Below are 26013 nucleotides of genomic sequence, written 5' to 3'. Positions count from 1 at the left end.
CTGATGTCCGTCAGGTCCCTTGCCGTCTGCTTCCTGCTCTGACTGTCTGCCGGCCGGAAAGTGAGAGCAGATCACAGCGGTGACGTCGCTGCTGTGATCTGCTTTCACTTTACGGCGGCACTCAGTCAGAGAGGGAAGCAGACGGCAAGGGACCTGACGGACATCAGATGGTGAGTATGTACGGTTTGATTTTTTTACTTTTACGCTGGTAACCACGGTAAACATCGGGTTACTAAGCGCGGCCTTGCGCTTAGTAACCCGACGTTTACCCTGGTTACCAGCGAACCTCGGCATCGTTGGTCGCTGGAGAGCGGTCTGTGTGACAGCTCCCCAGCGACCATACAACGACTTACCAACGATCACGGCCAGGTCGTATCGCAGGTCGTGATCGTTGGTAAATCGTTATGTGAGACGGTACCCTTACATTGGGCTTGTTGCTCGGGTCGAGTGCCCGAGTATTCCAATTTGCTCGACCCGAGCAACGAGCACCTGAGCATTTTAGTGCTGGCTCATCACTAATTATGACCACTCTCTACTAAATGCTCAAAAACTGGCAAATTATTTTTTTTTCTTACGACTGGTATACCTATGGTGATTCAGTCTTGTTTTTAGGTCCCATGTGGACTCTCCCACATACAGTAAATTACAAGGACACTGCAGTAGCTATATAAGAAATTTGGAAGCACATGTTAGACCAATTTCTCATTGGTCTGAGGATGTAAAAATTGGTTACCCTTCAATATATAGGCAGTGACGGGCACAATTAACACAATTCAGGGATAACACCCAGTCTTCTTGGTTCTTGTTGAAAAATGATTGTTTGCTAATTTTGGAAGGTTCAATATCCGCATGTGTTAATTTGTATTTTAGACGTTAGAAGAGGGGGAATTCCTATATTCCAGAATCTGAGGCACACACTTACCAACCATAGGCCAATGTTTTTTGAGAATACCAGAAATACCAAAAATTGCATTACTCTCTTCACAATGTTCTTGTAATTTATATGTAGTTTAATTTAATTGTGGTTTATGCATCCTCTATTGTGCATTATCTATTTATATGCACTTTATTATGTAACCTGTTAAACACTGATTGTATACATGTATATTGTAATCATTTTTACAACTTTGGATGGCACTTATACACTTTATTACTGTAATCAATTTATAATAGATATATTGCTAAATATTCTGCTTGCTCACATTTCACATTGCCTGAGAAAGGCTCACACTTTGAGCTGAAACATCGCAGTAGCCTATATGGGCTATTAAACCACCATTTTTCTCTAAGAAGGATTGCTGTTTTTATCTTTTTTGTATTGTATCAAAATATGGCGATGCAAAAACTTGTTTTTACAATAAAAAGAGTGTTTTAGTGTGTGACCGCAGCCAAATGTAAAAAACAATATAAATCGGGTTGTAATCGCACTGACACAAGCATAAAGTTGTCTAATCTCTTATACAGCATGGGAAACTGCATAAAAAATAAAACCAATTCTTCACCTGCTATTTATTTGTTCAGTCTCCCAAAGATAATGTAAGGCTCGGCTCACATTTCTTCTGCGCTCTACGATGAGCGCTTACACTTTGGTTTTCATGTAAATCTCTGAAATACGTGATTCAGACAGAACCCCTGGTGATAGAATCCCTATATCTAGGTCGATGAAGGCACTGTGGACGTCGTATGTCCTCTGATCCAGCAGTGTCCAACTTTTTAGATGTGCATAAGGAGCTAAATAAGTTCCTTAAGAAGTCTAGTTTCCAAAGTTGGGTCATTTGTGGGCGGTTTCCATCATTTAATCACATCATACATCAGGGACTCTTCAAACACGATGTGGCATCCGCTAATGATTCCAGCAAATTTTGCATTCAAAAAGGCAAACTGCGCTCCTTCCCTTGCGAGCCCTGCCATGCGCCCCAATAGTAGTATTCAATCACATATGGGGTATAGGCCTGCTACAGAGAAATGGCACAACAAATTTTGGGGTGCATTATTTTTCTGTTACCCTTGTGAAAATAAAATTTGGGTCTAAAGTAACATTTTTAAATGTTTATTTTGTTTCCTTCTACATTCCATTAATTCCTGTTACTCCTGAAGGGTTCATAAACTACTTTAATGTGTTTTTGAGCACATTGAGGAGTGCAGTTTTTAGAATGGTATCACTTTTGAGTAGTTTCAGTCATATAGACTCCTCAAAGTCACTTTAAATGTGATGTGGTCCATAAAAAAAAAGGTTGGCAAATTTTATTGTAAAAACTTCCTAACTAAAAAAAAATTATGCTTCAAAAATTGTACTGATGTAAAGTAGACATGTGGGAAATGTTATTCTTTTAACTATTTTGAATAACAGGAGTCTCTGATTTAAGGGAGTTAAAAAATGTAAGTTTGAAAATTAAAAAATGCTCTACATTTTTCCAATTTTTTTCACAAATAAACACAAGTCATATCGAAGAAAGTATACCTCCATCATGACGTACAATACAGTGAGGAAAATACTTTATTTAATAAACTGCTGATTTTGCAAGTTTTCCCACTTACAAAGAATGGAGAGATCTGTGCAATTAATACAGGTAGTAATAATAATAATCTTTATTTATATAGTGCCAACATATTCCGCTGCACTTTACAATTAAACAATAATAAGGTAGTAAGTGCAGAGTATGAGGGATTCTTAAAAAAAAGTGAACAGGTCTGTGAGAGACAGACTGGTTGGTAGGTGATCAATTACTTATTTTATGCAATAAAATGCAATTTAATTATTTAAAAGTCATTCAATGTGATTTTTTTGTTTTTTATTTTTAAAATCTGTCTCACAGTTGAAGTGTACCTACAATAATTACAGACCTTCCCATTCTTTGTAGGTGGGAAAACTTGAAAAATTGGTAGTGTATCAAATAATTATGTTCCCCACTGTATGTGAGCATGTTTTAGAATCAGTGGGATCCATTGAACCATTCCAGAGTTATTACTTCATAAAGTAACACTGGTCAGAATTGAAAAAAATGTTTCTGGTCAGGAAGGTGAAAACAAGCATGTGGGGTGAAAGGGTTAAAAAACCAACCTCTTTAAGGGAATTCCCAATATATTAATCCCTCAAAGTCACTTCAAAAGTTTGAATATTGCATATTTTTATTTATTACCAAAATAAATCGCAACATAAAAGGAAACAATATTTTCCGAATAACTGAGATATGAGACATTCCATCGTTATTACCACAAAAAGTGACATTTCAGATTTCAAAAATTAATGTCTAACAAGTTGAGATTTAGATAAAAAAAAAAACACATTCGGGACATGAAAATGGCTACTCTCTTGTGTGAATTCTCTCATGTCTAACAAGATGTGATTTATCTGAAAAACATTTCCCACATTCTGAACATGAAAATGGCTTCTCTCCTGTGTGAATTCTCTCATGTCTAACAAGAGTTGATTTATCTGTACAATGTTTCCCACATTCTGAACATGAAAATGGCTTCTCTCCTGTGTGAATTCTCTCATGTCTAACAAGATTAGACTTTATAGTAAAACATTTGCCACATTCTGAACATGAAAATGGCTTGTATCCAGTGTGAACTCTCTCATGTTCAACAAGAGGTGATTTATCTGTAAAACGTTTTCCACATTCTGAACATGAAAATGGCTTCTCTCCTGTGTGAATTCTCTCATGTTTAACAAGATGGGATTTTAGAGTAAAACATTTTCCACATTCTGAACATGAAAAGAGCTTCTCTCCAGTGTGAATTCTCTCATGTGAAACTAGATTTGATTTGTTTGTAAAACGTTTTCCACATTCTGAACATGAAAATGGCTTCTCTCCTGTGTGAATTCTCTCATGTTTAACAAGATGGGATTTTAGAGTAAAACATTTGCCACATTCTGAACATGAAAATGGCTTCTCTCCTGTGTGAATTCTCTCATGTTTAACAAGATGAGATTTTAGAGTAAAACATTTTCCACATTCTGAACATGAAAAGAGCTTCTCTCCAGTGTGAATTCTCTCATGTGAAACTAGATTTGATTTGTTTGTAAAACGTTTTCCACATTCTGAACATGAAAATGGCTTCTCTCCTGTGTGAATTCTCTGATGTTTAACAAGACGGGATTTTAGAGTAAAACATTTTCCACATTCTGAACATGAAAAGAGCTTCTCTCCAGTGTGAATTCTCTCATGTAAAACTAGAGTTGATTTCTTTGTAAAACGTTTTCCACATTCTGAACATGAAAATGGCTTCTCTCCTGTGTGAATTCTCTCATGTATAACAAGATGAGATTTTAGAGTAAAACATTTCCCACATTCCGAACATGGAAATGGCTTCTCTCCTGTGTGAATTCTCTCATGTGCAGCAAGTTGTGATTTTAGAACAAAACATTTTCCACATTCCGAACATGGAAATGGCTTCTCTCCTGTGTGAATTCTCTCATGTGCAGCAAGTTGTGATTTTAGAACAAAACATTTCCCACATTCCGAACATGGAAATGGCGTCTCTCCTGTATGAATTCTCACATGTGTATGAAGAGTTGATTTCATTGTAAAACATTTTCCACATTCTGAACATGAAAATGGCTTCCCTCCTTTGTGAATATGCTCATGTGAAACAAGAGTTGATTTATCTGAAAAACATTTCCCACATTCCGAACATGAAAATGGCTTCTCTCCTGTGTGAATTCTCTCATGTCTAACAAGAGTTGATTTATCTGTACAATGTTTCCCACATTCTGAACATGAAAATGGCTTCTCTCCTGTGTGAATTCTCTCATGTCTAACAAGATTAGATTTTACAGTAAAACATTTGCCACAATCTGAACATGTAAATGGCTTCTCTCCTGTGTGAATTCTCTCATGTGCAACAAGTTTAGATTCATTTGTAAAACATGAAAATGGCTTCTTCCTCGTGGGAGCTTTTTTATTTTCCACACTTCTTCTGTGACTTTTATTTTGTTTAACAGTCTGTGACGAATTAGGATATTTTACATTAAAAGGATCCATGTCTGAGATGTTAGAATGTTCTTCATATGGGTCTTGTGCAATACTTTTTTGGATTTTGGAGCTGCTGCTACGACCATCTGTCAAGAATATAACTGCTGTGATTTTTTTAGTCAAATAACCTTAATACGTATATTTATCTAAATATAAAACATTAAGAAAAGTATAAATACAAAAATTACATAGAAATTGCAAAGTGTGTAGCAAAGTTCTGTTATTAACTGACTGAAGTGAAATTTACATGATGTGATGATTTCACAAATAATCAATTGTGCTAATGTTCATTCTTAATCATTGGCCAGTGCAAACATCAAATAATAAAACATTTGTCATTGGCCGCATATTTCATATGAGAATAAAAATGATCATTGTTGACAAGGCATCATTCTCTTTGTGTAAATTGAGGATATTCTGTGATAAAAAAAAAGCCATAAGATAAAGAAACAAATCATCATTTCTACATCAAAATGAAAGCTAATAAGCCCCAAACACCTTCCTATACCATCAATCACTGCTCATTGATGAAATTATATTCTCCTTGCAGCCGCTTGATTTTATTCTTCAGGAGACGTAGAGGTCGGTAGCAGTCACCTCTCTGTGTTAGAGCTCCATGAACCACCTCAATGACTGGAAGAAAGCGGCTGCAAGGAACATATTTCAATTTCTCCTGGTAGCCGCTCTCCCAGTAAAACAGCCTAACATGCTTTAAATACTATTTACTTACAGATTACCAATATACCCACAGGTAAATAGCATTTTTGTAGCTGACATGTTATCTTTAGGGGTTCATTTACACAGGCAGGTAATGGACCTGTAACAAGCACTGATTCATGATATGGGAGCAGCTTTCTTCTCTCTCCCCAAAGAAAATAGATGAATGCTTGGCTGAACCGTCATGGCTATGGTGTATTTCAGAGACAGAGCCGTCAGCAGACTCAGGAACAAGTAATGTCTATACTAACATCTCTAATTACATGTCTATGTCTGTGGTCTGGACTGTTTTAGAATAATAAAGCATAACTGGATTCCATGTTGCATCCTCTGGTGTGTGCTGTGGAAATTACAGTATGTCTACAGGGTGGGTCATTTACATGGATCCACCTAAATAAAATGGGAATGGTTGGTTATATCAACTTCGTGTTTGTGGCACATTGGTATATGGGAGGGGGAAAACTTTTCAAGATGGATGGTGACCATGGCGGCCATTTTGAAGTCGGACATTTTGGATCCAACTTTATTTTTTCCAAAGGGATGACGGTCATTTGACACATGAAACTTATTGAGAAATTCACAAGAAACACAATGGTGTGCTTGGTTTTAATGCAACTATTCTTTCATGCGTTATTTACAAGTTTATGACCACTTATAAAATGTGTTCAAAGTGCTTGCCCATTGAGTTGGATTGTCAATGCAACCCTCTTCTCCCACTTGACACAGATAGCAACACGCAGAAGAAATGCTAGCACAGGATTCCAGTGTCCGTTGTTTCAGATGCTGCACATCTCGCACCTTCACTCAGACAATTGCCTTCAGATGACCACAAAGATAAAAGTCTAATGGGGTCAGATCGGGAGACCTTGGTGGCCATTCAACTGGCCCACGACGACCAATCCACTTTCCAGGAAACTGATCATGTAAGAATGCTCGGACCTGACACCCATAATGTGGTGGTGCACCATCTTGCTGGAAAGAGGGCAGCACATCATCATGTAGCAATTTCAGATATCCAGTGGCATTGAGGTTTCCACTGATGAAAAATGGCCCCACTATCTTTGGACCCCATATACCACACCATACCATGAATTTTTGTGTTCCAACAGTCTTGGGGGATCTATCCACTGTGGGTTAGTGTCAGACCAATAGCGGTGGTTTTGTTTATTTACTTCACCATTCACAGAAAAGTCTGCCTCATCACTGAACATAATGTTCTGTGTAAACTGAGGGTCCTGTTCCAATTTTTGCTTTGCCCATTCTGCAAATTTAGCATGCCGATCTGGGTCATCCTTGTTGAGATGCTGCAGCAGCTGGATTTTGTAAGGGTGTCATTTGTGAGTAGCTAATATCCGCCAAAGGGATGTTCGACTGATGCCACTCTACAGTGACATGCAGCGAGTGCTACGCTGTGGGCTCTACACTGTGTGCAGAATTATCAGGCAAGTTGTATTTTGATCACATGATACTTTTTATACATGTTGTCCTACTCCAAGCTGTTCAGGCTTGAGAGCCAACTACCAATTAAGTAAATCAGGTGATGTGCAACTCTGTAATGAGGAGGGGTGTTGTCTAATGACATCAACACCCTATATAAGGTGACCTTAATTATTAGGCAACTTCCTTTCCTTTAGCAAAATTGGTCAGAAGAGAGATTTGACGGGCTCTGAAAAGTCCAAAACTGTGAGATGCCTTGCAGACGGATGCAGCAGTCTTGAAATTGCCAAACTTTTGAAGCGTGATCACCGAACAATCAAGCGTTTCATGGCAAATAGCCAACAGGGTCTCAAGAAGCATGTTGGGCAAAAAAGGCGCAAAATAACTACCCATGAATTGAGGAAAATCAAGCGTGAAGCTGCCAAGATGCCATTTGCCACCAGTTTTGCCGTATTTCAGAGCTGCAATTTTACTGGAGTAACAAAAAGCACAAGGTGTGCGATACTCAGGGACATGGCCAAGGTAAGGAAGGCTGAAAAACGACCACCTTTGAACAAGAAACATAAGATAAAACGTCAAGACTGGGCCAAGAAATATCTTAAGACTGACTTTTCAAAGGTTTTATGGACTGATAGTAAAGATACCGTCACACTGAGCGACTTTACAACGAGAACGACAGCGATCCGTGACGTTGCAGCGTCCTGGATAGCGATCTTGTTGTGTTTGACACGCAGTAGCGATCTGAATCCTGCTGTGATATCGCTGGTCGTTGCTGAAAGTCCAGAACTTTATTTGGTCGTCAGATCGGCGTGTATCGTCGTGTTTGACAGCAAAAGCAACGATGCCAGCGATGTTTTACACTTGTAACCAGGGTAAATATCGGGTTACTAAGCGCAGGGCCACGCTTAGTAACCCGATATTTACCCTGGTTACAAGTGTAAAAGTAAAAAAAAACACTACATACTTACCTTCTGATGTCTGTCACATCCCCCGCCGGCGTCCACAGGGTTAAACTGCTTTCGGCAGGAGCGCTGCTAATGCATGCTGCTGCCGAGAGCTTCCCTGCACTAAATGCGTCAGTGCCGGCCGTAAAGCAGAGCACAGCGGTGACGTCACCGCTGTCTGCCGGCGCTGAGACATTCAGTGCAGGGAAGCTCTCGGCAGCAGCGTGCATTAGCAGCGCTCCTGCCGAAAGCAGTTTAACCCTGTGGACGCCGGCGGGGGACGTGACAGACATCAGAATGTAAGTATGTAGTGTTTTTTTTTTACATTTACAATGGTAACCAGGGTAAACATCGGTTACTAAGCGCGGCCCTGCGCTTAGTTACCCGATGTTTACCCTGGTTACCCGGGGACTTCGGCATCGTTGGTCGCTGGAGAGCTGTCTGTGTGACAGCTCCCCAGCGACCACACAACGACTTACCAACGATCACGGCCAGGTCGTTTTGCTGGTCGTGATCATTGGTAAGTCGTTTAGTGTGACGGTACCCTAACTCTTGATGGGCCAGAGCCTGGATCAGTAAAGGGCAGAGAGCTCTACTCCGACGCCAGCAAGGTGGAGGTGGGGTACTGGTATGGGCTGGTATAATCAAAGATGAACTTGTGGGACCATTTCAGGTTGAGGATGGAGTGAAGCTCAACTCCCAGACCTACTGCCAGTTTCTGGAAGACAACTTCAAGCAGTGGTACAGGAAGAAGTCGGTATCGTTAAAAAAACAACATGATTTTCATGCAGGACAATGCTCCATCACATGCCTCCAACTACTCGACAGCGTGGCTGGCCAGTAAAGGTCTCAAAGAAAAAAAAATAATGACATGGCCCCAGTGTCGGACGGGGGTGCCTAGGGCCCACCATTGGAACTGACTCCAGGGGCCCACTCTACATTTCAATGCTCAGGCTAGGTTCACCTTTGTGTTGTAGTATGTGTTAGAAGGCTCAGCAGTAAGTTTCATCATATTCACTAGTACAGATACAACATGCTGCACATTGTTTTCTGCAAAAAAAATGGACACTAACGGAAACAACAAAGACCTGATTACTGTATTTAATTGGTTCTCTCCATCGCCATTTTTGTCTATTTTTGACAGATCCATTTCTTTAAGGCTATGGTCACACTATGGCTATGTGCACATGTTGTGGATTTGCCTCTGGAACTTTCTGTGCGGATTCTGCATCTCTTGGCAGAAAACGCAGGTCAAAATCTGCGCGTTTTTCTTGCAGATTTTATGAGTTTTTAGCCCTGCGCATTTCTATAATGGAATGGGTGCAGAAACGCACAAAGAACTGACATGGTCCTTTTTTTAATCCCCTGCGGATTCCGTGCGGATTCTTCCGCACCATCAGCACAGCACTTTTATTTTCCCATTGATTTACATTGTATTGTAAATTACTTACGGTTCTGCACGGAAAAAACGCAGGAAATCCGCAACGTGTGCACACAGCCTATCGGTATTTTACATCAGTTTCTGCAGCAAAACCTGAGTGCTTGGCAGGTTCCACTGCATTTTTGGTGCGTTTTTTCATGCATTTTTTTTCCATTAAATTCAATGGGTGAAAACACTAAAAAAAGCTGAAAAAAGTGACATGCTCTACATCCAAAAAAACATGCAAAGCTCAAAATACTGATAAAAAAATAAACCAATGTGTGTGCATGAGATCTCTGAAATTTCATTAGCTTTGCTGGTACTGTAAAACGCAGGTGAAAATTAGTATAAAAAATGCATTAAAACATAGCAAAAACGCCCAGTGTGAACGTAGCCTTAGGCCGAGGTCACGCTTCTGAGTGCAATGCGAGAGATTCGCACAAGTCTCTCGCCTCAATACCCGGCACTGTATTTCTATGCAGCCGCACACTCCGATCCCGAATGCCGGTGGCAGTGCCGAGTATTGAGGTGAGAGACTCGTGGGAGTCTCTTGCATTGCACTCGCAAATATGACCCCGGCCTTTTACTTTCCGTCTGACTGTTCCTCTCCTGGTTTTGGCTTACAAATCCTGAGGTAGAATACTGACCAAATACTCATTGCGTGATCGCAGCCTTAGTTTAAACCTTTAGCAACCGCTGACACTCATTAAGCTAAGTGTCCTTATTTCCTCATCGCCGTTCTAAAATGGCAATCAGGGATAAGGCTGTAGCGCCCCCCAGAGTCGGAAAATCTCCAGGGTCTCAGCTACCAGGGTTACCCGAGACCCCGGAGAACATGAGCAGGGCCGGATTTTCTGCTGTCCGATCATGTGATTGCTGTTATCGCCCCCCAAGATCTGCCCGCCTGTACCCCGCAACAATAGGACATTTTTCCTATTCTTTCCTTTTGATCACTGTTATAGAGCACCCAATGCAAACTGGAGAGATGGCATTTTTTTTACTGTTATATTTTTGTGATAAATGATATTATAAATATATTCATTGTTCATTCTGCATATAAAAATGCCAGGTATGTTTTTAAAAGGGACATGTGTTTTGTTGCGGCGCTTTTTAATGTCACATGTATGCACACAGTCACTTATTGACGTAAATGCATTGCAGACACACTGTACTTCTCTAGATAGTGTACATATTAGGATTTGGGTACACACCTTATACACACACAGAAATAAGATTTCGGGCATCAAGTGCCATGAAGAAGATGGGGGCCCCCTGTCACTATCACAGGTGGCAGTGGGGGAAGGTAAAGTGATATCAACAACTAGAAGGCAGAAAGGGTAGAGGGGGTAGAAAGAGTGCAGCTGTGAGGGGCAAACAGAAAAAACAAACAAATATACAGTGTGTATACTGGCGCCTAGTCACCTGAAAGGGTAGAGTAGAATGCTGTGGGAGCTGCGAGTGGTTGCAACAGGCTCTGCGCCAATCCTGTTAGAAAAAACAACCAAGTAATGAAATAGAAACCACTGCGCTTCCCAAAAGCAACAGAACAAGCAGATAAAAACTAGACTTACTTGATAAGGAATTGGTTAATGGGTATAGGAGCCGGAGGTTCCCATAGAAGTGGAGTAAAACCTGATTAAGATATATAGCTGGAAGAAATGTAGCACAGTTAATGGGGTGTTAAAAAAGTGCAAATGTAATAATAGAGGGTATTGTATACACACTCACTTATTATAAGAGGCTATTTATATGCTGTACTGTAAGAAGTGTTCCTATGTAGGAGCTGCCAATCCTGCTTCCTTAAAGGGTGTTTCTAAGGAGAAATAGCGGTTTACTAATAAAAGGGTATATACATACAACTTCAACCTATTAATAATATAGATACAGACTACTCACTGCTTATATGGGGGTCCGGTGGCTGCACCGGTGGTGCTAGCTAGCCGCAGTGTAGTTAAGTCGATACTAGTATGAAGAAGGATAGATGATGATATAAGCGATCTATCGTACCATAGATAATCTGTCCTGGAACATGCAAAACTAACAATAGCAAAGGGATAAAGTTGTCCGTTCACTCACCCGATACTGATAGGGTCAATGCCTCTGGGTGTGATAGCGCTAGTTAGGTCCGGCAATAGATGGTGCAGGGGAATACCAGGAGTTTTCTGCAGAAGCGCGTTCTAGCAAGCGTGCGGGAGCGCGGGAGATCACCAGCGCCTCGCGTGCCCCGGCCGGAAGCAACGCTGAGGACGCGGCGGTGACTAGGGGGCGGAGCTGTTGTGACGTCACACAGAGTAAGGACGGGAGCGTGGTGGAGACAAGCTGCCTACGCGTTTCGAGGGTTAACTTCCCTCTTCGTCAGGGCTATGTCTCCACTATAGGTGTCCGTCCTTATATAGTCTCCTGATTACTGGATAAGCTCTCCTGGAGCCCCTGATTAGCAAATGACACCCTAATGGAGGTTAATTGGCCGCATAAAGTGATCCCTGATTGTCAATCAACCTTATAGTTTATGCTGGGATTCCAGACGGTATACTATTTATAAAAATGCCGTTTATTAATCACCATACCATAGAATAGTAAGAGGAACCCTGAGCTATGTAGAATCTTAAACATTAGATACTCCTACAAATACCATTAGGTATTTAAATAGATAATTAGGGACCTTTATTGATTTATACTGGCAAGATATATTATACTTAAAGGGAGATAGTATAACGTTAAAAACATATTTTTATTATTACTTTTTAAAAAAGATAAAAACAGACCAAAGGTGAATAAAAGTGTATGTAAATATGAATATAAACATAGTATATGGTAGACAATAAAATATAATAAAAAATACCAATTAAAAATGAAAAATGGTGAAAGGAAAACCAAACAGCACATCTAGCCATCCCTGTTATTTATTTATTAGAGCCTAAGGGGATTAGCAAATGTAGATGTGGATAGAAATATTATTTAGTGATCCTAACATTAATCATATAGATAACTAGTGCAAATACTATAAAAACACTATATAAAAAATGTACTAAGATATATAACTGGAAATAGTCACAATCTCAGACCACACACTTCCCCTGCATATCTCCGTTACTCTGCGTGATGGGGTTGTAAGGGAGGGGGTGAATGACGGGGGGCGGGGCAAAAAAGGTTATATTAAAAAGCATATAGTTCAATTTCTTGGTTTAAGCCAGTCGGAGCCAGACTGTCTAAGGTAAATATCCACCTGGACTCGACCCGAGACATGGCTTTAATATAATCCCCCCCTCTGGAATTGCGTGGGACCACTTGGATGCCCCAAAAAGATGTACCATGGAGGGAGTGATTGTGTTGTTCCAAATAGTGTCGGGATAATGGGTGACCTATGAACCCCTTACTGATGTTATTAAAATGTTCCTTAATCCTGTCCAAAAGTCTTCTTTTTGTACGACCTACATAAATCTTACCACACGGGCATTTTAATATATAGATGACCCCTGTGGTCTGGCAAGTAATATAGTCGTGAATAGCATATTCGCTTAATTCATTGGCGTCCTTAAAACTAGTGCGAACCACTTTCTTACTGGAGACTTGTTTACAGCATGTACATTTGCCACATGGCATAAAACCTTGTGGTTTTGCTTTGAGCTCAGTTAGATATGTCTGTTTTTTGGGGTTTTGTATGGGAAGTATGGATTTCGTAGTTGGTGCAAGTAAGAGTCCCAAGTTTTGTGCCTTTGTGTAAACAAACTTGGGTTGTGTGGGTAGCAGGTCGCCAATGCACTTGTCCCCTTTTAAAATGGGCCAGTGCTTATTAATAATATTTTTGAACCGCCTATAGCCTGAATGGAATTGTGTTATTATTGGGACTTGCCCTATCTGTTCTTGTATAGTAGGGGGATTGCAAGTGGCTTTGGTTCTATGAATTAAAGCGTCCCTCGGCATAGTTTCTATTTCCATTCTTGTTCTATTGAGAATGGGTGCATCGTAACCCTTTTCCTCAAACTGTGCTAACAAGTAATCACTTTCCCTTCGATAATCCTCGACTTCTGTACAGTTCCTTCTAATTCTTAAAAACTGGCTTTTTGGAATATTGGAAAGCCATACTGGCAGGTGACAACTACTGACATGTATATAGCTGTTTGAGTCCACTTGTTTGTGGAAACCCTTAGTGATTATTTTGTTCTGTTCTATACAGATAGTTAGATCTAAAAAATTTACGCTAGTATGGCTAATGGTGGGTGTAAACTCCAGGCCATAGTTATTGGAGTTGAGGCTGGAAATAAAGACTTGTAGGTCTGGTAGTGGACCCTTCCAAATAAAGATGATGTCATCTATAAAGCGGTGCCAAGTTTGAAGGCCTTTTCGGAGATGACCGTTCTCGTAGATGAATTCAAGCTCCCACTTTCCTACATAAAGATTTGCGAAACTAGGCGCGAACCGCGTACCCATAGCGGTCCCGTGGGTTTGCAGATAATACTGTTTTTCGTATAGAAAGTAGTTGTGTTTTAGAATAAACTCAATGCCCTCAATTATGAACTGGATTTGTGTATTTTGGTAGGTGCCTAGTTTTTTTAGAAAAAAATCTGCTGATTGACATCCTTTTAATGGGTCAATTACCGTATAGAGGGACTTGATGTCCAGAGTTCCCAGGATGAAGTCATTTTGCCATTCTATCGATTCCAAAATCTGTAGAGTGTGCGTGGTATCCTTTAAGTATGCAGGCAGAAGTGGCATACATTTTTTCTTAAAAAAAGCATTAACAACCCAGGTACTGCTACCACCACTTTAAATCAGCCACCCATGGAGTATGTCCATACTAATTTAGCCTGTCCATCTATGTTCAATCCCCTCAATGAGTACTCTAACTCATTTCGGGCTTTCGAAACTATGGTAACTACAGATATTAAGAAAATGCACAAAAGAAATTCAAAATATACTCCACAATTTATCCAGGTACGTGGATACCCATCTCCAAAAATGTATGCCACTTCTGCCTGCATACTTAAAGGATACCACGCACACTCTACAGATTTTGGAATCGATAGAATGGCAAAATGACTTCATCCTGGGAACTCTGGACATCAAGTCCCTCTATACGGTAATTGACCCATTAAAAGGATGTCAATCAGCAGATTTTTTTCTAAAAAAACTAGGCACCTACCAAAATACACAAATCCAGTTCATAATTGAGGGCATTGAGTTTATTCTAAAACACAACTACTTTCTATACGAAAAACAGTATTATCTGCAAACCCACGGGACCGCTATGGGTACGCGGTTAGCGCCTAGTTTCGCAAATCTTTATGTAGGAAAGTGGGAGCTTGAATTCATCTACGAGAACGGTCATCTCCGAAAAGGCCTTCAAACTTGGCACCGCTTTATAGATGACATCATCTTTATTTGGAAGGGTCCACTACCAGACCTACAAGTCTTTATTTCCAGCCTCAACTCCAATAACTATGGCCTGGAGTTTACACCCACCATTAGCCATACTAGCGTAAATTTTTTAGATCTAACTATCTGTATAGAACAGAACAAAATAATCACTAAGGGTTTCCACAAACAAGTGGACTCAAACAGCTATATACGTCAGTAGTTGTCACCTGCCAGTATGGCTTTCCAATATTCCAAAAAGCCAGTTTTTAAGAATTAGAAGGAACTGTACAGAAGTCGAGGATTATCGAAGGGAAAGTGATTACTTGTTAGCACAGTTTGAGGAAAAGGGTTACGATGCACCCATTCTCAATAGAACAAGAATGGAAATAGAAACTATGCCGAGGGACGCTTTAATTCATAGAACCAAAGCCACTTGCAATCCCCCTACTATACAAGAACAGATAGGGCAAGTCCCAATAATAACACAATTCCATTCAGGCTATAGGCGGTTCAAAAATATTATTAATAAGCACTGGCCCATTTTAAAAGGGGACAAGTGCATTGGCGACCTGCTACCCACACAACCCAAGTTTGTTTACACAAAGGCACAAAACTTGGGACTCTTACTTGCACCAACTACGAAATCCATACTTCCCATACAAAACCCCAAAAAACAGACATATCTAACTGAGCTCAAAGCAAAACCACAAGGTTTTATGCCATGTGGCAAATGTACATGCTGTAAACAAGTCTCCAGTAAGAAAGTGGTTCGCACTAGTTTTAAGGACGCCAATGAATTAAGCGAATATGCTATTCACGACTGTTGTGAATTTGCTTTTTGCTCCCTCTAGTGGTTACTAGTTTTCTGACTCTGGTTTTTCTGTCATTCCTTTTATCCGCACCTGGGTCGTTAGTTAGGGGTGTTGCTATATAAGCTCCCTGGACCTTCAGTTCAATGCCTGGCAACGTAGTTATCAGAGCTAGTCTCCTGTGCTCTTGTCTACTGATCCTGGTTCCAGTTAAATCAGCTAAGTCTGCTTTTTGCTTCTTGCTATTTGTTTTGGTTTTGTATTTTTGTCCAGCTTGTTCCTAATCTATATCCTGACCTTTGCTGGAAGCTCTAGGGGGCTGGTGTTCTCCCCCCGGACCGTTAGACGGTTCGGGGGTTCTTGAATTTCCAGTGTGGATTTTGATAGGGTTTTTGTTGACCATATAAGTTACCTTTCTTTATTTCTGCTATCAGTAAGCGGGCCTCTCTGTGCTAAACCTGGTTCATTTCTGTGTTTGTCATTTCCTCTTACCTCACCGTTATTATTTGTGGGGGGCTTCTATCCAGCTTTGGGGTCCCCTTCTCTGGAGGCAAGAAAGGTCTTTGTTTTCCTCTACTAGGGGTAGCTAGATTCTCCGGCTGGAGCGTGTCATCTAGAATCATCGTAGGAATGATCCCCGGCTACTTCTAGTGTTGGCGTTAGGAGTAGATATATGGTCAACCCAGTTACCACTGCCCTATGAGCTGGATTTTTGTATTCTGCAGACTTCCACGTTCCTCTGAGACCCTCGCCATTGGGGTCATAACACACGACTATATTACTTGCCAGACCACAGGGGTCATCTATATATTAAAATGCCCGTGTGGTAAGATTTATGTAGGTCGTACAAAAAGAAGACTTTTGGACAGGATTAAGGAACATTTTAATAACATCAGTAAGGGGTTCATAGGTCACCCATTATCCCGACACTATTTGGAACAACACAATCACTCCCTCCATGGTACATCTTTTTGGGGCATCCAAGTGGTCCCACGCAATTCCAGAGGGGGGGATTATATTAAAGCCATGTCTCGGGTCGAGTCCAGGTGGATATTTACCTTAGACAGTCTGGCTCCGACTGGCTTAAACCAAGAAATTGAACTATATGCTTTTTAATATAACCTTTTTTGCCCCGCCCCCCGTCATTCACCCCCTCCCTTACAACCCCATCACGCAGAGTAACGGAGATATGCAGGGGAAGTGTGTGGTCTGAGATTGTGACTATTTCCAGTTATATATCTTAGTACATTTTTTATATAGTGTTTTTATAGTATTTGCACTAGTTATCTATATGATTAATGTTAGGATCACTAAATAATATTTCTATCCACATCTACATTTGCTAATCCCCTTAGGCTCTAATAAATAAATAACAGGGATGGCTAGATGTGCTGTTTGGTTTTCCTTTCACCATTTTTCATTTTTAATTGGTATTTTTTATTATATTTTATTGTCTACCATATACTATGTTTATATTCATATTTACATACACTTTTATTCACCTTTGGTCTGTTTTTATCTTTTTTAAAAAGTAATAATAAAAATATGTTTTTAACGTTATACTATCTCCCTTTAAGTATAATATATCTTGCCAGTATAAATCAATAAAGGTCCCTAATTATCTATTTAAATACCTAATGGTATTTGTAGGAGTATCTAATGTTTAAGATTCTACATAGCTCAGGGTTCCTCTTACTATTCTATGGTATGGTGATTAATAAACGGCATTTTTATAAATAGTATACCGTCTGGAATCCCAGCATAAACTATAAGGTTGATTGACAATCAGGGATCACTTTATGCGGCCAATTAACCTCCATTAGGGTGTCATTTGCTAATCAGGGGCTCCAGGAGAGCTTATCCAGTAATCAGGAGACTATATAAGGACGGACACCTATAGTGGAGACATAGCCCTGACGAAGAGGGAAGTTAACCCTCGAAACGCGTAGGCAGCTTGTCTCCACCACGCTCCCGTCCTTACTCTGTGTGACGTCACAACAGCTCCGCCCCCTAGTCACCGCCGCGTCCTCAGCGTTGCTTCCGGCCGGGGCACGCGAGGCGCTGGTGATCTCCCGCGCTCCCGCACGCTTGCTAGAACGCGCTTCTGCAGAAAACTCCTGGTATTCCCCTGCACCATCTATTGCCGGACCTAACTAGCGCTATCACACCCAGAGGCATTGACCCTATCAGTATCGGGTGAGTGAACGGACAACTTTATCCCTTTGCTATTGTTAGTTTTGCATGTTCCAGGACAGATTATCTATGGTACGATAGATCGCTTATATCATCATCTATTTCTTCATACTAGTATCGACTTAACTACACTGCGGCTAGCTAGCACCACCGGTGCAGCCACCGGACCCCCATATAAGCAGTGAGTAGTCTGTATCTATATTATTAATAGGTTGAAGTTGTATGTATATACCCTTTTATTAGTAAACCGCTATTTCTCCTTAGAAACACCCTTTAAGGAAGCAGGATTGGCAGCTCCTACATAGGAACACTTCTTACAGTACAGCATATAAATAGCCTCTTATAATAAGTGAGTGTGTATACAATACCCTCTATTATTACATTTGCACTTTTTTAACACCCCATTAACTGTGCTACATTTCTTCCAGCTATATATCTTAATCAGGTTTTACTCCACTTCTATGGGAACCTCCGGCTCCTATACCCATTAACCAATTCCTTATCAAGTAAGTCTAGTTTTTATCTGCTTGTTCTGTTGCTTTTGGGAAGCGCAGTGGTTTCTATTTCATTACTTAGAAAAAAAAAACAGCTTTTGTTGGTGTGGAGGCCAGGAGAGAGTCAGGACAGACATAAACAGGAAGCTCACTCAGGTCAGCACTGTGTTCCTCTGGGGCCTCCCCTCCCCCTCCTGCCTGTGCCGACGACAGCTCAGAGCTTGGAGCAGGGCAGGAGCTGCAGACGCCTCTTCACTTCCATTAGCACTTTCATCACTGCTAGCTTCAGTGACTGCACGGCTCTCCTGGCCGTATGTTGCAGCACAGCCTGACCCGGTCCATGCTGGTGTGCAGGACTTACTGCTGTCAGGCTCCAGGAGCAGCGTCTGAGTGCAGGTCAGGTAAATGGCTGTCTGAGCCTCCCGAGTCCCTCCTCCCATCCTAGCCAGAGACTCCGGGGAGGGAAGAGATCCAGCCCCAGCCGCACACTGCTCTCTAATGCTGCAGTCTGAGGTAGTGATCTCAACACCATTATAGCAGGCATATGCCAGAGCACGGCGTTTCTCTCCTCTTCTGATGGGCGGGGAGAGGCGGAGTTTAAATCGAGCATGCAGCAATGCTCAGAAGAGAGAGACTGTCGGAGGCAGGGGCCCTCTGGGGGAGGGGCCCACCAGGGGATCAACCGATTCCCCGGTGGGCCAGTCCGAGCCTGCATGGCCCCCTTGTTCACCTGATCTGAACCCCATAGAGAACCTGTGGTCCCTCATAAAATGTGAGATCTACAGGGAGGGAAAACCGTCCACCTCTCGGAACAGTGTCTGGAGGCTGTGGTGGCTGCTGCACGCAATGTTGATCGTAAACAGATCAAGCAACTGACAGAATCTATGGATGGAAGGCTGTTGAGTGTCATCATAAAGAAAAGTGGCTTTATTGGTCACTAATTTTTTGGGGTTTTGTTTTTGCATGTCAGAAATGTTTATTTCTAAATTTTGTGCAGTTATATTGGTTTACCTGGTGAAAATAAACAAGTGACATGGGAATATATTTGTTTTTTATTAGGTTGCCTAATAACTCTGCACAGTAAGGGTATGTGTCCACTGAGCGTAGCCGCGGCGGCCTCGGCGCAGCGGCGAAGCCGCTCGGCGCTAAGCCCCGCCCCCTTAATGGGACGCGATGGTGCCGGATGTGTACAGTACACATCCGGGATCATCGCACCCCCTCCCATAGGGCCCTGTGATATGCCTTGCGGGGACGCTGCGTCCCCGCAAGGTATACCGACATGCTGCGATCTGAAAAGACGCGCAGCATGTCCGGAGTCGCAGGGTCTCCGCGTGCGTGTTTCCACGCATAGTGGACACGGGATTTCAACAAATCCCCTCCACTATGCTGGAACATCTGGACGCTGCTTGTTTGACGCTGCAGCGTCAAACAAGCAGCGTTTCCTTACCGTGGACACATACCCTCATAGTTACCTGCACAGATATCCTTCTAAGAGAGCCAAATCTAAAAAAAAGAACACTTCAACGTCCAAAAATATTAAGCTTGGATATTTATGAATCTTTTGGGTTGAATGAGAACATAGTTGTTGATCAATTATAAAAATAATCCTCTAAAATACAACTTGCCTAATAATTCTGCATACAGTGTAGCTGAATGAAGCTAGGACAGCCACTGATGTTTCTTCATTAGTGAATTTTATTGAGTCCACATTTTGGCAAATCCAACACTGAACCTGTTTCACAGAATTTGGCAAGCAGTTTGATAACTGTAGCATGGGGGATTGGTGGCCTCGTAGGGTGTCTTGCATTGAAATCTGCTGCAATAACCCGGGTACTGCGTTCACCAGATATCAAAACAATTTCTATCCGCTCCTCACGTCTTAACCTCTGCGACATGTCAATGGCGGTAAGCAAAGAGAAACATGGACTTCAAAATGGCCGACATGGTCACCACCCATCTTGAAAAGTTTCCACCCTCTCATATACTAATGTGCCACAAGCAGGAGGTTGATATCACTAACCATTCCCATTTTATTTAGGTGTATCCACATAAATGGCCCACCCTCTATTCTTCAGTGAGCACTTCAAATCGACCACTGGCACCCAATCCTCCCATGTGAAGAGTGTAGGACTTGCTCATATTGTATTACTTATGTCTAGAGAAATGCTCAGGCGGCAGTGCTACTAGGTAGTGTCCGTCTCACACAATCGCTGACCGCTACATGCAGAACAGAGGAGACGTATGGTCGTGTATTAGGAAGTCATGGCCATGGAGCAAATATAAAGATGGATAAGCCCAGGCAATTCTCTGCTTTCTCTTATAATATACTCCTGGCTGTGACTATGAGACAATTGTCTTAAAACAGTTTTTTTTAATCTCCAGATAGTTCAGTATACCAAATAGGTTACTTGGGTTATATACACTCACTGGCCACTTTATTAGGTACACCTGTCCAACTTCTTGTTAACACTTAATTTCTAATCAGCCAATCACATGGCGGCAACTCAGTGCATTTAGGCATGTAGATATGGTCAAGACAATCTCCTGCAGTTCAAACCGAGCATCAGTATGGGGAAGAAAGGTGATTTGAGTGCCTTTGAACGTGGCATGGTTGTTGGTGCCAGAAGGGCTGGTCTGAGTATTTCAGAAACTGCTGATCTACTGGGATTTTCACGCCCAACCATCTCTAGGGTTTACAGAGAATGGTCCGAAAAAGAAAAAAAATCCAGTGAGCGGCAGTTCTGTGGGCGGAAATGCCTTGTTGATGCCAGAGGTCAGAGGAGAATGGGCAGACTGGTTCGAGCTGATAGAAAGGCAACAGTGACTCAAATCGCCACCCGTTACAACCAAGGTAGGCCTAAGAGCATCTCTGAATGCACAGTGCGTCGAACTTTGAGGCAGATGGGCTACAGCAGCAGAAGACCACACCGGGTACCACTCCTTTCAGTTAAGAACAGGAAACTGAGGCTACAATTTGCACAAGCTCATCGAAATTGGACAGTAGAAAATTGGAAAAACGTTGCTTGGTCTGATGAGTCTCGATTTCTGCTGCGACATTCGGATGGTAGGGTCAGAATTTGGCGTAAACAACATGAAATCTTTGGGATGTGGTGGAATGGGAGATTCGCATCAGGGATGTGCAGCCGACAAATCTGCGGCAACTGTGTGATGCCATCATGTCAATATGGACCAAAATCTCTGAGGAATGCTTCCAGCACCTTGTTGAATCTATGCCACGAAGAATTGAGGCAGTTCTGAAGGCAAAAGGGGGTCCAACCCGTTACTAGCATGGTGTACCTAATAAAGTGGCCAGTGAGTGTACACTGCTCAAAAAAATAAAGGGAACACTAAAATCCCACATCCTAGATATCACAATGAAATTCATTACATAGTGGAATGTGATGAGAACAGTAAAACCTAAAAATGATCAATGTAAATCACAACTAATATCCCATGGAGGTCTGGAGTTGGAATGATGCTCAAAATCAAAGAGGAAAATCAAATTGCAGGCTGATCCAACTTCAGTGGAAAAGCCTCAAGGAAATGATGCTCAGTAGTGTGTGTGGCTCCACGTGCCTATATGACCTCCCTACAATGCCTGGGCATGGTCCTGATGAGGCGGCGGATGGTCTCCTGAGGGATCTCCTCCCAGACCTGGACTAAAGCATCCTCCAACTCCTGAACAGTCTGTGGTGCAACGTCACGTTGGTGGATGGAGAGAGACATGATGTCCCAGATGTGTTCAATCGAATTCAGGCTGTGGAACGGGCGGGCCAGTCCATAGCTTCAATGCCTTCATCTTGCAGGAACTGCTGACACACTTCAGCCACATGAGGTCTGGCATTGTACTGCATTAGGAGGAACCCAGGGCCAACCGCACCAGCATATGGTCTCACAAGGGGTCTGAGGATCTCATCTCGGTACCTAATGGCAGTCAGGCTACCTCTGGTGAGAACATGGAGGGCTGTGTGGCCTCCAAAGAAATGCCACCCCACACCATTACTGACCCAATGCCAAACCGGTCATGCTGAAGGATGTTGCAGGTAGCAGATCGCTCTCCACGGCGTCTACAGACTCTGTCACATGTGCTCAGTGTGAACCTGCTTTCATCTGTGAAGAGCACAGGGCGCCAGTTGCGAATTTGCCAATCCCTGGTATTCTGTGGCAAATGCCAGGCGTCCTGCATGGAGTCGGTTTCTAACCATTTGTGCGGACACATGCACATTTGTGGCCTGCTGAAGGTCATTTTGCAGGGCTCTGGCAGTGCTCATCTTGTTTTTCATTGCACAAAGGCTGAGGTAGCGGTCCTGCTGCTGGATTGTTGCCCTCCTACGGCCCCCTCCATGTCTCTTAGTGTACTGGCCTATCTCCTGGTAGCGCCTCCAGCCTCTGGACACTACGCTGACAGACACAGAAAACCTTCTTGCCACAGCTCGCATTGATGTGCCATCCTGGATGAGCTGCACTACCTGAGCCACTTGTGTGGGTTGTAGAGTTTGTCTCATGCTACCATGAGTGTGAAAGCACAACCAACATTCATAAGTGACCAAAACATCAGCCAGAAAGCATTCATACTGAGATGTGGTCTGTGGTCCCCACCTGCAGAACCACTCCTTTATTGAGTGTGTCTTGATAATTGCTATCTGTTGTCTATTCTATTTGAACAACAGCATGTGAAATTGATTTTCAATCAGTGTTGCGTCCTAAGTGGACAGTTTGATTTCACAGAAGTTTGAGTTACTTGGAGTTATATTCTGTTCTTTAAGTGGTCCCTTTATTTTTTTGAGTACATTAATCCTTGAACCAGAACTCTGATGGATATAATGTAAAACACTAGATACTTTGCCCATGAGGTGTTACACATCTTTGATGATCTATGATCCCAGTCTATTCTTAAATCTATATTATAGATGCACAACCGACCTTATTACATATTGCATCATTACATTGTCAGCCCTATAAAATCTGTATTTTAGCTGAATGGGGAAATCTATGGCCAAAAATGCTGATAAAACACATAACAAAAAACGTCAAGCCTAAAATTGTCCAGTCCGGTGAATGAGGAGATATTGAGTCTTCTCTGCTTTATTTAGTGGTGACTCCTCACTGGGGCAGTTACCTGTAGGAATGTCCTCTTTGCACCGCTCATCATCCCGCACATCGTATTTTCCTTTCTCCATTATGGCTTCAGCTTTGATATTCTTCAGACATTTGCCTGGATGTCAAAGCTGTAAAAGTAATAATGAAAAAGTCAAGGATAGAAGGAAAACTCACGTGAATGTTCTAGATGGAGACTTTTACTACAAGCTCATGGGGCACCTGAGTCGCCAAAAGATGCTGACATCTCTGCCTCCTATATCACTGGGGCTGCCCTCAGTCAGTATGGTGGGGTGTAGTCATAAAAGCAGGTGTCACTAAGTAACTGCATTATGGAAAAGTGATTTCCTTCATTAGCCAAATTTTTGAATTCTGATCAATGTCACTTTAACACTAGAAGTCCCAGAGACGGGTCATTTGACATTTCTACGTTTGAAACCCAGAGAAGGGTCAAATGACCTAAAGGATTTTATCTATCGCTTATCTTATCTCTATTCACTGTCTTTTGTTCTGTAATTAAGGCCATTACTGTTGCACCACAGGAGGTTGTTTGCTGTTTTCCATGGAGTTTACCCATGTAGTTTCAAGTTTCAAGTTAGGGTACCGTCACACTCTGCAACTTTCCAACGATCACGACCAGCGATACGACCTGGCCGTGACCGTTGGAAAGTCGTTGTGTGGTCGCTGGGGAGCTGTCACACAGACCGCTCTCCAGCGACCAACGATGCCGAAGGCCCCGGGTAACCAGGGTAAACATCGGGTTACTAAGCGCAGGGCCGCGCTTAGTAACCCGATGTTTACCCTGGTTACCATCGTAAAAGTAAAAAAAAAAAACAGTACATACTCACCTTCTGCTGTCTGTCAGGTCCCTTGCCGTCTGCTTCCCGCTCTGACTGAGTGCCGCCGTAAAGTGAAAGCAGAGCACAGCAGTGACGTCACCGCTGTGCTCTGCTCTTACTTTCCGGCCGGCAGTCAGTCAGAGCGGGAAGCAGACAGCAAGGGACCTGACAGACAGCAGAAGGTGAGTATGTACTGTTTGTTTTTTTTTACTTTTACGATGGTAACCAGGGTAAACATCGGGTTACTAAGCGCGGCCCTGCGCTTAGTAACCCGATGTTTACCCTGGTTACAAGCGAACGCATCGTTGGATCGGTGTCACACACACCGATCCAACGATGACAGCGGGAGATCCAGCGACGAAAGAAAGTTCCAAACGATCTGCTACGACGTACGATTCTCAGCAGGGTCCCTGATCGCTGCTGCGTGTCGGACACAGCGATATCGTATGGATATCGCTGGAACGTCACGGATCGTACCGTCGTAGCGACAAAAGTGCCACTGTGAGACAGTACCCTTAGTTCTGTTCAGTTTATTGTATTTGATAATATAAAGAATATACGTATTGTATTTAGTTTAGTTTTATTTGAGCAAAAAAGCGCTGAAACAATGAATCATTTTTTATATATTTTAAATAGAGAATTAGAAATTTTAGAGCAAGGTACAGCTGTGAGTAATGACCAGAAGCATTTGTGTCTAAGGCTATGTGCACACTTTGCGGATTCCACTGCGGATTTTTCCGCAGCGGAATTCCAAAATCCGCAGTGAAAACCCGTTGCGGTTTTTACTGCGGATTTATCGCGTTTTTTACTGCGGTTTCTTCTGCGGATTTTCATCTGCAGTTTCCTATTGGAGCAGGTGAAAATCCGCAGAAAAGAAGTGACATGCTGCGGAATGTAATCCGCAGCGTTTCCACGCAGATTTTTCCGCAGCATGTGCACAGCGTTTTTTGTTTCCCATAAGTTTACATTGTACTGTAAACTCAGGGGAAACTGCTGCGGATCCGCAGCGGTCAAAGGTACCGTGACATGTTACGATCTCGTCGACGATATAGTTAGAAATGTCACGTGATCACATCGTTCGTGCAATCAGTTTCACATCGTCCAAGAGGCGTCACATGCAACTATCTTGTTAACGATGTAAATTTTGGCTCCGCGTTAGCCTCATTGCAAACGTTTGACCGAACGATTTTTCACAATGGCAGGAATAGGAGAATTTAGACCAACATCGTTCATCTCAGCGTTACACTGAACGATGCTGCACATCTTCTGACACAAAATTGGACGAGGATCGTCAGATTTGAGATCCTGACCTCAATTCTGCGATCAGCGATCCAACAATGTGTTCGTCTGATATCTTCACGTTACACGCAACGATGTGAAAACGACATCGCATGAACGATGTGATCACGTGACGTTTTCAAACGATATCGTCAACGAGATCGTAACGTGTAACTGTACCTTTAGGCCTCAATCACACTAGCGAAAAAAAATCGCAGCATGTTCATTCTTGTGCAAATTTGTCGCGAAAACAAAAATTTGCACAAGAGGACTGAAATTTTTGTGTGAAAAATATACAAAAGAACAACTGTTATTTGTTTCGATGCTTTTTATTTTTTTTTAAAAACCAATACGATTTTTTTTTTCACTAAAGGGTTATTTCACACCAACATCAAACAAATAGTCACATTTTCAAGATGAGCAGTGTATAAGCGGCATGGCCAAACAA

General features: G+C 42.1%; 1 protein-coding gene across 1 annotated transcript in view; it reads right to left on the bottom strand.

Annotated features, from left to right (window-relative positions):
* LOC143786231 (uncharacterized) overlaps positions 1–26013 on the bottom strand; it is a 98368-nt gene that overhangs the window by 67733 nt on the left and 4622 nt on the right. Inside the window, 2 exon segments of the mRNA XM_077275510.1 lie at positions 3332–5065; positions 23471–23566. Of these exon segments, the coding sequence (XP_077131625.1) occupies positions 3332–5065; positions 23471–23566 (1830 nt within the window).

This window comes from Ranitomeya variabilis, chromosome 7 (genome assembly GCF_051348905.1).
Source record: "Ranitomeya variabilis isolate aRanVar5 chromosome 7, aRanVar5.hap1, whole genome shotgun sequence".
Taxonomy (NCBI): domain Eukaryota; kingdom Metazoa; phylum Chordata; class Amphibia; order Anura; family Dendrobatidae; genus Ranitomeya; species Ranitomeya variabilis.
The sequence above is the reverse complement of the archived record's forward strand: the minus strand, read 5'-3'. Positions and strand labels throughout refer to the sequence as shown.